At 34.7% G+C, this 14,086-nt stretch overlaps 1 protein-coding gene across 2 annotated transcripts in view; it reads left to right on the top strand.

The window, feature by feature from the left end:
• Positions 1 to 14,086, top strand: part of ADAD1 (adenosine deaminase domain containing 1) — a 44,991-nt gene that overhangs the window by 16,960 nt on the left and 13,945 nt on the right. The window contains exons 6-8 of one of the 2 annotated variants that reach the window (XM_067734666.1): positions 2,911 to 3,034; positions 4,858 to 4,995; positions 6,212 to 6,441. In XM_067734666.1, coding sequence (XP_067590767.1) covers positions 2,911 to 3,034; positions 4,858 to 4,995; positions 6,212 to 6,441 — 492 coding nt within the window. Of the gene's footprint in view, positions 1 to 2,910; positions 3,035 to 4,824; positions 4,996 to 6,211; positions 6,442 to 14,086 lie in introns of both variants that reach the window. The other variant, XM_067734665.1, reaches the window with a different exon arrangement.

The raw sequence follows: 14,086 nt of genomic DNA, 5'->3' as shown, positions 1-14,086 counted from the left end.
GATGCATTCTAATCACCCTGTATTTTTACTCCCCCCAAAGGTTAATGTATTTTACATCTTTTTGGCATGTGTATCCCTTAACTACTTGTTGTGGCTATAGATGATTTTACTGCTTTTGTTTTTTAACCTTCCTACTAATTTTATAAGTGGCTGATCTATCAACTTTACTGTATGTTTGCCTTTACCAGTGAAATTTTTCCTTTCGTAATTTTCATATTTCTAATTGTGATCTTTTCTGTTTAGAGCAGTCCCTTTAACATTTCTTGTAAAGCTGATTTTTTGGTGCTGAACTCTTTTAGTTTTTGCTTATCTGTAAAATGTTTGTCTTTCCTTCAAATCTAAATGATAACCTGGTCAGGTAGAGTATCCTCTACCATAGGTTTTTTCCTTTCATGTAGGTTCTTTTCCTTTCATTGCTTTGAATATATTGTGCCACTCCCTTCTGGCCTACAAAGTTTCTGCTGAAAAGTCAGCTAAAAGTCTTATAGGAGTTCCCTTGTATGTAACTAGTTGCCCTTCTCTTTCTGCTATTCTCTTGCTTTATCTTTAATATTTTCCTTATTAATTATAATGTGTCTTGGTTTGAACCTCTTTCAGTTCACCTTTTTGAGACTGTGTGACTCCTGGACCTGGATTTCTATTTTCTTCCCCAGGTTAGAGAAGTTTTTAGCTACTATTTCTTCAAATAAGTTCTCTGCCCCTTTCTGTCTCTCTTCTCCTTCTGGGACCCCTATAATGCACATGTTAGTATGCTTGGTATTGTTTCAGAGGTGTCTTAAACTATCCTCATTTTTTAAGTTCTTTTTTTTCTCTTTAGCTTAGGTGACTTCCACCACTTAGTCTTCCAGATTGCTGATTCGTTCCTCTGTACTAGCTAATCTACTGTTGATTTTTTTAGTGTATTTTTTATTTTAGTTATTGTATTCCTCAGCTCTGTTTGGTGGTTCTTTATATTTTCTACCTCTGTGTTCATCCATTCTTCTCCTGTCTTCAGTGACCATCTTTATGATCATTATCTTGAACTCTTTAATCAGGTAGATTGCTTATCTCCACTTCATTTAGTTCTTTTAGTGAGGTTATGTCTTATTCCTTCATTTGGAACATAATTCTCTGTCTCTTTGTATTGCCCAATTCTCTGTGTGTTTATTTCTGTGTGTTAGGTAGTTCAGTTACATTTCCCCCTCTTGGAGAAGTAGCCTTTTGTAGGAGACATCCTATGGGGCCCAGCAACACATTCTTCTCTGGTCACCAGGGCTGTATACTCTAGGGGTGCCCTCTATTTAGAATGTGTGTGCCCTTCTGTTGTGGTGGGGCCTACTACTCTGGGCATGTGGGTAGGCAGGCCTGGCCCCTGACCCAGTTGGCTATAAGACCAGACCCTGTGTGGTGGCTGTGAGGCCAGTGGAGGACAGGGCAGGCTTGCCTGCCATTTCCTCTTACATCTTGGTGAATTTCTTCTTTTGGTTATTCCCTCTTTTTCCTACATTATCAAACTCTAGTATCTCCCTGAAACATTGCAGTTTGAGTTACAGAGAAAGAAGCTGAGCTCTTGGCTACACTGCTGCCCATTATAACTCAGAACATAGATCACCATTCCAGAACTTACACTGACACTATACAATTCCCTTATATCACCCCATCCCCCACACCCATACTAGAACTTTTTGGCCAACCCAATACATTAGAGATAATAGAACATTTTTACTTTTCTCATCTAATCCTACTCCTCCAGCTACCTTTATCTTAGTAAATGGCATCCATCCAGCTGCTAAAAATCTAAGTCATCCATTATTTATCCCTTCCCCTAACATCTTACAATTTATCTTCAAGTCCTGTTTATTATATCCTCAAACTCTATCTCAGGTCTGATCTTCCTTTTTTTTCATTTAACCTCCATCATTTGAGTCTTAAGTCATTATCTCTGACCTGGAATACTGTAACAGAGCCCCTAATTCAGCTTCTTGGACCTTACTGGAATCCTTTACCCCACTCCTTTTGCTGCTCACTCATAATGAAACTTAAATTTCAGTTTCATAAGGAGGGATTCTGCAACTGGTCTTCATGAGGTAATCTTTCCTGCTAATATTCTTTAAATTAGCCGTGTATCTGTTTCCTTCAAAACTTTTATTACAATTTGTGGTTTTAGTCTTTTTTTCTTCTCTCCTATTAGAAGCTTCATGAGGGCCTGTCTTAATCAGCGTTTGATTCCTAGCATCTATTTCACTGCCTAGTATTTGGTAGGACCGCAAAAATTTTTGTGGAATTAATGGAAGTCCTTTCTTAGGTAGTTGCAGATGTGGAACTGAACTTTGAAAGACTAATACTAGAGATTTTCTGAAATCATCAACACAGAGGTAAACCATAGCATGAGTACCTATCTCATGAGAAAAAAGAACAGAAAAAAGAACAATGATCTAGCAACTAGGATATAGAAAGGCCACATAGGTAGGAGGTGAAAGGAAAAAAACTATCTTCTGAGCATAGAGTTTCTAAGAAATCTCAAACCTCAAATGGAGTACAGCAAACAATGATTCTATTGATTGTAGTAGAAATGTAGATAAAGTATAATATAAAACATCTGCCTTTTAAATTGTGATATTATTGAAGTATTTTTTAAATTTTGCTTCCTAGAAGACTCTCAAACTCTTACTTGAAATTGTGGAATTATTTTTCCAACTTTTTGGTCAATATATTTTACTAACTTTAAAATGGTAAGGTAGACTTTTTCATTGAACTACCGGTGTAATTAATTCATTTAACCTACTCTCTTTTTACACCAGGCATTTACTAGATGCTCAAATAAAAGTTTGTTGAATAAAAATGGGAAAAAAGTGGTAAGAAAGAGGTAGAGGTTGAACATAGGGAAGAGGAAGGTAAAAATAACCTGCTACTGTTAACCTTTTCTTTCAGCTGGACAGCGTGAAGTTGTAGCTATAGGCACAGGTGAATACAATTATAGTCAGTGCATTAAGCCAAATGGAAGAGTGTTGCACGATACTCATGCTGTTGTTACGGCAAGGAGATCTCTCCTTAGGTAAGGTAACAAATATATTTAATTAAATATATTAAATATATATAAATATATCTGTTAATATTTAACAGATATATTTAATGCCATCAAATATTAATGCTCTTAGCCTAAAGCAATCACATATATATGTCTTTATTTACAAATGGAATTTTACTCATCATTGAGCCAAGTCTCTTACTTATCCAAGCCATCTGATATTTTCATGTCACTTTTGGAAACCTTATAGTAATTTCAGTGTCTAGCCTATGAATTTTAGTGGCTTCTATTATCAAGAGCTTATGAACTCAGTTTTAAGAGTCATACAACCTTTTTTTTAAGATAAAAATACTGTCTTTATTAATGATAAAAGTAATTGGAGAGTATAGCTTTAGATCTGGACCAAGTAGGCTTGGTAATATTTCACCCCTGAATTAGTCATACTTATCCAAAGGCAGAAATCAATGAGTTTCCACTCATGAGGTCTGTACAAAGTTTACGATATAGCAGAGTGTCGATAAAGTATTTTTTAGGCTGGCAGATCTCAGAGAGAAAGAGAGAAAGGGGCTAAAGTGAGGATGCCTAGTTTCTTTTTCCAAACTTATCAGTCACTCTGCTCCTTGTAAGAGGCATAATTAGCAGATAGTAGAGAAATAAACCAAGAATGTTACTCTTTGGAATTCCTTTTCTGTAAAAACATGAAAAGTGGGACATGAGCATTACCTCCTGCAGTAGTTACCAGCTTTTGTTCTCTTAAGTCACTAAGTTTACTTTTTATAAAACATTTTTAATCGAATTTTTCAAACAAAAGTGAGAATCAGATAATTAATTCCATCATTCAGTTGTCAGCATTCTGATACCAATACCCAATGATCATATCCAATTATTAGCATATCCAGTTATTAGGATTCTGTTGATCTTATTTAATTTATGCACCCTCACTTTTTGTTGGTGGTGTTTCTTTACTGGAGTGTTTTAAAACAAATTTACACGTATTATTTTATCGGAAAAACTTAAGTATATATCTGTAATAATAAGGAAAGAATCCTATAATCTTAAAAGGAAAGATTTTGGGAAGTCCATGAAGGTAATGCAACTAATTGTCCTCCCATCCCCCTTGGTGCTTAGTGAATTATTTGACCCCCTTTAAAACTACCTCTTTGTGTTTATTTCTTGTCATGCTTGGCACTGTCATTTATACTGGTGCTTAATATTTTATTATATATTTCTGATGATAGGATTAAAATCATGGCTTTTTAAATAAGCAAAATAGTATTTGTCCTCTGATTTGATTAGTAGTTTCAGGAAATCTATTTCACTTCTTAATTTAACTTACAGGCTTTGTTATGTTATTCCTATGCTCTTGTGTTTTTGTCTTCAGAACCACTAAGCAGTGGGAACCACAGTCGTTGTCTGCCTGTTTTGGCATGGAAGGGAAAATAGAAGTAAAGCAGAAAATTGATACTTCACCTAGGAGGCTGGGAGCAGAGCTGTCTAAGAAAGAAGGGAGGAATCAGTAGAGAAATGGGTCTTTTGCAGAAAATGATAGTTGAGTACTTTAATGTGAAATGAGAGTGGAGTGGTAGTCGAGGAATGATGCTTTAAGGCAGGTCACCGGGCAGACTGGGCTCTAACTGAAGACTTATCAAGGGACTTAATTCTTCATTAAGTAAGGCTAAGATTATTTTACAAGTTCCTATCAATATCAAAACTTTTGACATATAGGGACATTGTGCATAACATGAATATAATGTTTGTTTAAGGTACTTCATTTTTAAATTTTCTTACTTGATGAAGCTCTATCTCATTAATTTTAGGTACTTTTATAGACAACTTCTACTCTTCTATAGCAAAAATCCTGCTGTGTTGGAAAAATCAATATTTTGTACAGAACCAGCTTCTAATCTACTCACTCTCAAGCAGAATATCAACATTTATCTCTATATGAACCAGTTGCCTAAAGGATCAGCCCAGATTAAGTCACAATTGTAAGTATTATGGAAGCTGTTTTTGAAGGAATCTAGGATGGCCATATCATGCATTCTGAATCCATACAGCAAAAGAACAAGTAAATTCATATCTATCCATATTCTTCCTCCAGCCTTGAGGTGTTATTTGTAGGCTGCAAGAGCCTGAAGGCTGAAAGACCATAAATTCTTTCTCCTTCCCTCCACTCAGTCTGGTCCATTACTACTACTTAAGTATTCCATGTACTTCACTGCTCTCTTTTTGATGCTGTTGAAAATCTTCTATTCCTTTCTAGTTGTAATACTTCATAAACTTTAGGAAGTATGGATTTATACACTCTTCACATACTAACACAGGAGTTAAGGAATGCAGTCTGTTCTTCTGGTCCGTCTGTGGCCAAAACTTCATTACCTTGATGAATGGGTAGCATCAGTTAGCATGAAGTTTGAACAACACAGGCAAGCACAAAAAAGAAAGTAAAATTCACTTCAATCCAACCATCTAGAGATAACTGCGGTTTATAGTTTGTTTAAAAGCCTTCCAGTAACACCTTTGAAAACAAGGGTGAGTGTTTCTCTTGAGAGAAACCTCAAGAAAAATAATTTTAGATTTTACCGTTTTAACATATTTTGTTGGAGGTGAATCTTGAATATAAATTGTCAGTTTTCTTTTTTTCATTCTCTAATTTTGTAGTGTTTAAAACTTTTAATATGGAGAAAGGAAATAACTCACAAACTATGGCAGGGACAAAAATTGGGTTTTCATTTGATTTTAAGGGACATAAAGAATGGCAATAATATGAAATTTATCCTTGCTGGAAGCTCTAAATATGGTTAATTTCTGTTTGGTTTTAATTTTGTGGAACGAAGTCACTCCATCCTACCTTGCTTTGGGTTTGCATCTATTTCTGTTACTGGAATTAAATGTACACTGGCAAGTTAAATATGTTTGAGAACAGTTCTTAGGTACATGCAGATTTTACTTTGTCGGCTTTGGGTTTTGGTGTTTTTTTTAACATCTTTATTGGAGTATAATTGCTTTACAATGATGTGTTAGTTTCTGCTTCATAACAAAGTGAATCAGTTATACATATACCTATGTCCCCATACCTCTTCCCTCTTGCCTCTCCCTCCCTCCCACCCTACCTATCCCACCCCTCTAGCTGGCCGCATAGCACAGGGAGATCAGCTCAGGGCTTTGGTTTTTAAAGGAAGAAACTTTCTTTTCTTTCTCTAGGCGTCTTAATCCATGTTCTGTGTCTGCATTTGAAGCCCATGAAGAGCTGAGTCTCCATGTGGCTGTTGAAGGCAAAATTCATCTGACTGTCTACTGCCCTGCAGATGTTGTTAATAGAATAAGCAGCATGGCCTCAAGTGACAAACTGATGAGATGGGGAGTGCTTGGTGTACAGGGAGCATTGCTGAGTCAGTTTATACAGCCAGTTTATATCAGCAATATACTTGTTGGTGAGTTGGATTACAGTACCTCTTGGCCTCTTTCACTAAGTCATTTCGCTATATTTTATTTACCAGTGTAAAATCACAATTTGCATGCATGAAGCTTTACTTAAGGTAAAATTCAGATCCACTGTTTTGTTGAGGTTTTCATTTCATGGTAACTGGTCATCACATTTAGTATAATATGACTTTTGCCATCTTATCAGGAGGCTAATAAGAATCAATATTTTATGTTAGGCAATTACATGTATTCTGTCTTGAATGTATACTTTTGTTTGTACAGTATTCAATTTTTCTCTTTCTTTTGGAAGAAGATGCTTCTTTGAACTTATCAAATTTAAAAGCTTATATTTAGTTATTCCTGAAATAAAAAATATTAAATGCCCATTTTGGTTCTTTCTTACTTTTATGCTTTTTTTATACATTTGGTTATGATTTGGATCCTTTTGATTTGTGAAGTGAGTGGGAAGTAACTAGAACACAAATAATGTGAACTAGTAATTTATTTCTTTCTTTGGTAGGGGCTATTATAGAATGATGTATTTATATTTGAATGGTTTTCCAGATATTATCCCATTGACAGACATTTTGGGCACTCAATTCTATAGTTTTCATAAAGCCCTAAGAGTTTCAAAGCTTCAGTTACCCTTGGGAAACAATTTAAATACTACCATTACTTGGCTGTTCTTTGTTTACTGCTAATTTTTCGTAATGATGGCCCATATGCAAGCTTTGGATCCTCGCATGAGAAGTAGTTTTACTTTTAGAAAGGGCTGTTTCTTTTATTCTTGTGGTTTTTTGTTGTTGTTGTTCTATATATTTTATACCCATTTCTTTAGGAATTTCTCCTATAGACAGTATTTTTTCAGTTCCATGTATATACAAAATATTTTATTTTCTTCCCATTTTTGTTTGGTTTGGCTTTAATAAATGATAAAAAGGAAATAGTAATTATTTATTTTTCTAATATTAAGCTTATTTTCTTTGTTTAGGAAACCTATTACTTGGTTCACAATTCAAAAGATTCAAAAGGGTATTCAGTCAAGTCTTCCTTCTATCCTAGGGCCCTAGGAACCCATTTTACCTCTGTGGCATCCATTGTTACTAGTTTGTTTTTCTTTCCAAAGGTAGTTTATGCTTATAAAAGTATATGCATACTTTTTTGTATTTTACATCAGTGGGATCATACTTTTCTGCACCTTGCTCTTTTCATTTAACAAGGTGTCTTGGAAATTTTTCCATATGAGTATATGAAGAATTTTTATTATTATAATTCATAACTCTCTGTATGGTATTTCTTTGTACAAACGTATTATAATTTATTTAACCAGTTGTGGGTTAATGGAACTTTAGATTGTTTTTAATCTTTTCCAGCTACCAAATGCTATCGTGAATCATGACCTTATTACATTTGATATTGACACATGTAAAATATATCTATATAAAATGAATTCCTAGAAGTAGAGTTGCAGGCCAAAGAGGTATGCATTTGCAATTTTGAAAACTATTACCAAGTTACCCTCCAAATCATATTCTCACTAGCAATATTTGAGAGTGCCTGTTTGCTCACACCCTAAAAAGTGGTTGTTTCTAACTCTTTTTCCAAATATTTATTCTTATAGATGATTTATTTCTTAGATTTAACTTGGATACAAAAATTATGCTTTATGATGTTTTCTTTTAGTCAGTTCAGATACTCTCTCAGACATTTCAAACTTTTCTCAATCTTCTTTAGGAAAGGCAATTTTTGTTCTTGATAAATGTCTACAAAATGTCTAATAAATGTCTGTGCATTCTCTAGAGTCACAGTTTGGCATGCAAGGCTTTCTTTGACTTTTGTGAAGAAAGATATTTTACAGTTTGCCTTTTGTATGACATAACTCCGTACTATATTTAGTTTCTTAAAAGGGTAGAATCTTAGATTCTTTTAGAATTATTTAGTATTTAGTGGTTTGGACAGGGGCTTAAAAATTAGATCTCATCATTTTGCCTGTCATCTTGCACATAGCAGTAAGAATACCAGGTAGCAATAAAAATACTATAAAACTTGGTAAAATTGCTTCTGATCTCTTTCTTTGCATCTTTATGGAACATATCTAAAGTTAATTAATTGGTGTTCTGTCTGGCATAACCTAAACAGATTTTAATGTTTGTTAAAAATGCAGATTTCTCAGCCTCTTAAGATCTGTACTGTATGTCTGGGGGATAGCCCCAGGAATATATGTTTTAAAAGAGCACCACCAGGTGATTCTGATACAGATGATTTGAATGGCTCACATTGAGAAATACTCAGAGTGTCTGTGTACTTAAAAGTGTGATATGTACAGCTAAAAGAATCTTAAGAGTTTATTGAACTAGTCGTGTAGTACAGCTTCTCACTTATTATACAAACTCTTACTTTTTATTTCACATTGGAGTATAGTGGATTAACAATGTTGTGATAGTTTCCATTGTACAGCAAAGTGATTCAGTTACACATTTTCCTGTTTAGGTTGTTACATAATATTGAGCAGAGTCCCCTTTGCTATACAGTAGGTCCTTGTTGGTTATCCATTTTAAATACAGCAGTGTGTACATGTCAATCCCAAACTCCCTAACTATCCCTTTCCCCCACCCTTCCCCCCTGGTAATCATAAGTTTGTTCTCTAAGTCTGTGAGTCTGTTTCTGTTTTGTAAATAAGTTCATTTGTATCATTCCTTTTCAGATTTCGCATATAAGTGATATAATGTGATATTTCTCTTTCTCTGTCAAACTTACTTCACTCAGTATGACAATCTCTAGGTCTGTCCATGTTGCTGCAAATGGCATTATTTCATTCTTTTTAATGGCTGAGTAATATTCCATCGTATGTATGTACGACATCTTCTTTTTCCATTCCTCTGTCCATGGACATTTAGGTTGCTTCCATGTCTTGGCTATTGTAAACAGTGCTGCAGTGAACATTGGGGTGCATGTATCCTTTCAGACCATGTTCTTCTCCAGATATATGCCCAGGAGTGGGATTACAGATCATATGGTAGCTCTATTTTTAGTTTAGTTTAGTTTTGTTTTTTAAAATTATTTATTTATTTATTAGCTGTGTCGGGTCTTAGTTGCAGCATGTGGGATCTAGTTCCCTGACCAGGGATCAAACCTGGGCCCCCTGCATTGGGAGTGCAGAATCTCAGCCACTGGACCACTAGGGAACTCCCTATTTTTAGTTTTTTAAGGAACTTCTATACTGTTCTCCGTAGTGGCTGTACCAATTTACATTCCCACCAACAGTGTAGGAGGGTTCCCTTCTCTCCACACCCTCTCCAGCATTTATTGTTTGTGGATTTTTTTATGATAGCCATTTTGACTGGTGTGAGGTGATATCTCATTGTAGTTTTGGTTTGCATTTCTCTAGTAATTAGCGATGTTGAACATCTTTTCATGTGCCTCTTGGCCATCTGTATGTCTTCACAAACTCTTTTTATGCCATCTCTGATAGAGGATCATCTAACCCTACCTTAAAAGGATCCAGTAATGTGGAGTATAAGATTTAAAGACAATCTATTCCATTAATTGATAGCTCCAATTGTTTTTAAAAATTACTCTTTAGAATTGAAATTTGTTTCCCTTTAATTCTGAACTAAATGACAATGCAGATTAAATCTAATTATTTGATGATAATGACCTTGTCCCCTTTTCTCTTAAGTCTTATGAAATCTTTTGCAATTCTTTATTTTGATGCTTGAAAAACCTAAGATATTTTAATAGATCAATTAAAAATGGAGAGATTATTATAAGACTTCATTTAACTTTTCAAAAACTTTTTGGAGGGCTTCCCTGGTGGCGCAGTGGTTGAGAGTCAGCCTGCCGATGCAGGGGACACGGGTTCGTGCCCTGGTCTGGGAAGATCCCACATGCCGCGGAGCTGCTGGGCCCGTGAGCCATGGCCGCTGAGCCTGCGCATCCAGAGCCTGTGCTCCACAACGGGAAGTTTTTGGAAACTAATTTTATACTGTAGATGTTCTCAGATAATTCATTTTGTCATTTTATGGTGATAGTCTTTCTTTTTTAAGAAAAATGTCTTAAGCTTGCACTATAAAAAGGCACTATTATTTGTATAGAAAATAATCCAGAGTAATTGGAAAAAAATTCATTTTGCTTAGCTATTAAAAGAGCTGGATTTATATTCGTTTTCAAGCCTTTTAAGGTGTATTTGCAAATTTGTTATGCTGTTAATATAAAGTTTTCTGAATAAATACCTCAAGAATGTTTATCCAGAGGTGTTTCCATTCAGGAGTCCTTTTCAATACGCTAATTTGAATTGTACAATTCCGTTATAGGGAATACTAAATTCTGATTCCCTCTTAGTGAAGGAATCTATTTTCAACATAGTTCATGAACTTTTAAGAAGCATGTGATAACCTTAGAGATTCTGTTGTTCATTTCTTTCTTTTTTTTGTTTTCAGGTCAGTAATAAGAGGTTTAGAATGTTAATAAAAATACGTGCCCAAAATCATTCAGTTTGCCTACTGGCAGAGCCTGGACTCATACTCAGTTTTCATAACTTTTCATGCTTCTGCCTTTTGTATTAAATTGAGCTCTGACAGCTTTGTCTGAGCCTAGCCAGTGACTAGAATCCCACTATTGTGTCTGCTAAACTTGACACTCTTGAAAGGCAGGTGCTTTGCAACACTCATCTTGGTCTGGTTTGTACCAGGAGGTCAATAAATGTTTCATGGATAAATGCTTTGAGTCAGCATGTTTTATTTTTTAAAATGCTTTTATTTTTCTTCTTAATACCAATTCTTTTGCCTGGAACACTTGAAAAATAAATTTTAACTATTATTCTTTACTCTTGTTGCACTTCAGGTTCACCTGGATAGCTTTTAAAATAATATGGGAATGGCATTAGTATTAATATCCCCATCCTTACTGATTCTAATGTGTATCCAGAATTGATGATTACTGCTCTCTGATAATCTAATCTTTTATGTTCCTTTTTCATCAGGTGTTTATTGAGCCACCTACTATATGCTAGGTGCTGTGCACTGTTAAATAACTCTCAGGGGCACCATTCACATAAAATATAGAATGAGAATTAGGAATACAAAGATAAGATGCTTCTGCCTTCATGTCTTCTCCTATTTAGACATCATTTGTGTTTCACAGGAGCATGATTTGTTTTCTCCAGATGTTCTGTAATTTGTGGGTGGCGGTATTAAAATGTAATGCCTCAGACTAAATATGATGTTTCAGATATGATGTGAGCAGTGCATAGTTCTATAATAATGCTGAATTCATTGACTTAGACACTGTATTTTTATTAATGCAGCTTCAGTTTGTATGGGCACACCTCAAAGATATTGTGGGTTCAGTTCCAGACCACCATAATAAAGTCAATATCACAATAAAGTGAGTCACACGAAGTTTTTGGTTTCCCAGTGCACATAAAAGTTATGTTTACACTATACTATAGTCTGTTAAGTGTGCAACAGCGTTATGTCTAAAACAAAGCAACGAACTTACCTTAATTTAAAAGTACTTTATTGCTGAAAAAGGCTAAACATCATCTGACAACACAAGGTTGCCAGAAACCTTCAATTTGTAAAAATCATAATATCTGCAAAGTGCAGTATAGCAAAGTGCAATAAATTGAGGTATGCCTTCATTACCTGTTTCAGCAGCTGTTTCTGTTCACTTATATTAACTTATGGTAGACTAAGGTCCTGAGAACTTTTTTTCTAATTTAATTTTATTTATTTTTTTATACAGCAGGTTCTTATTAGTTATCCATTTTATACATATTTAGTGTATATATATCAATCCCATCTGAGACCTTTTCATGCAGAAAAGTTCTCAGGTCAGGTTTGCTATAGTCTTTGCTAAGATTTAACCTTTGCCTTTAATCTTTGAGTTTTACGTTATTATTTCAAATCATTTTAGATGAATCAAATCGAAATTATGTGATATAATTTTAGAGATATATTTTCCCAGGAACAAGATTTAGCCTCAAGATATAATTAAAATCATACCTCAGGTATAGCTAATAATTAAAGCATACATATATAAATGGAGAAAGTAAAATTTCTAATAAAATATTAATATACTTGATTTTTTCTATTAAATTTTATACCACCACGTTAAAACATCTAGGTGAAACAATTTGATGTTTAGAGAATCTTAACGTGGAGTTACTGGTAGGTTTTTATTTTTCTTTTTCCAAATGTTATCTTGCTGTTTTAGGCACAACCAATGTCATTATCTTATTACAGTATGTCTTAGTCTGTTTGGGCTGCTACCAAAAAACAAAAAAATACCATAGACTGCGTGGATTAAACAATAAACATTTATTTCTCACGGTTCTGGGGGCTGGGAAGTCCAAGATCAAAGGGCTGAGAGATTCATTATCTGTTGAGGACCTGCTTTCTGCTTCATAGATGACTGTCTTCTCAGTATGTCCTCCTATGGTGGGAGGGGTTAGGGTCTCTTTTATCATAAGGGCACCAATTCCATTCATGAGAGCTCTGACCCTCATAACTTAATCGCCTTGCAAAGGCCTCACCTCGAAATACCATCACATTGGGGATCAGGTTTCAGTATATGAATTTTGTGGGGACACATTTAGTCTGTAGTACAGTGTGTAATACGTAACATTTTTTTTAACCCATGTTTTCTGTTCATTATAGATACAATGACTATTCTACAGACCTTATTTCTTCTTTTTTCCTATGTCTAAGTATATCTTTAACTTAACTAGCCTGCATTAGTCAGTATCTCTTGATTTGGAACATTGAAAGGAGTGCTTAGAAAAAGAGTGTCAGAAGCAACTCATGTTCTTTTTACATCATTTTCTAGTTCCCAAATAATCATAGTGAGTGTAAGCCCAGTAGCCATCTCAACAGTTCCAGTGATGTGAAAACAAAACTTTATCTGTGAAATATGTCTAGTGGTATATAAAGATTCTCTTGTTGTGAGAACTTCAGACCCTCTAAGGAGGAAAGAGATCTGCTTTGGAATTATTAATTTTTAAATAGGAATGACTGTTCCCTAACTTCTATTTTAAGTTTGATGCAGCCCATTTTCTTATACTAATCATCTTTTTGAGCTTTCTTCTTCAACAGTAATTTTAACTGAGAACTCAAAGCTTTTGGCATTGGCCACAGTTATAATCAGAAATGGTCATTCTTTAAAGTACTTCATGTTGTGAAACTAAGCCATGTGGTACTGGAACAGTTGCAAGCTGTGGCTCTCAGATGTGGAAAAATAACACACTTTAACCAACTATTTCTCAGCTACATATATCTGCTACATTATGTGCTGGTTTCATGCTGTAATCTTAGAAATCAAGACAGAATGAGCCAGTTCTTTCTGGCAGAACCCTGTAAAAGTACTGATTTGTTTCTGGTCAGGTCTGGCTTTTTGCTTTTATTCACTGGAATGTCAATTCATTATTTTCTGTAGAAGATTCTTTTTTGAATGGAAATTCTGACTGTTATTACCTTGTCTTGATTCTGGTAAAGAGTATAGAAGTAGCTACTAAGAGAGTAGAAGTCGGAAAGAGAAGGTTGCAAGATACAGGATAAAGAAGTGAACTATTTACAATTAAACTTTTATTTATATCCTTTTTTTTCAGTATAGTCTTTTCCTATTGAACTTCTGAGTATTTACTTTGTTTTTGCT

The sequence above is a fragment of the Pseudorca crassidens genome, chromosome 4 (assembly GCF_039906515.1).
Source record: "Pseudorca crassidens isolate mPseCra1 chromosome 4, mPseCra1.hap1, whole genome shotgun sequence".
Taxonomy (NCBI): Eukaryota; Metazoa; Chordata; class Mammalia; order Artiodactyla; family Delphinidae; genus Pseudorca; species Pseudorca crassidens.
Note: the sequence above shows the minus strand (reverse complement) of the source record. Positions and strands in the feature narration are given on the sequence as shown.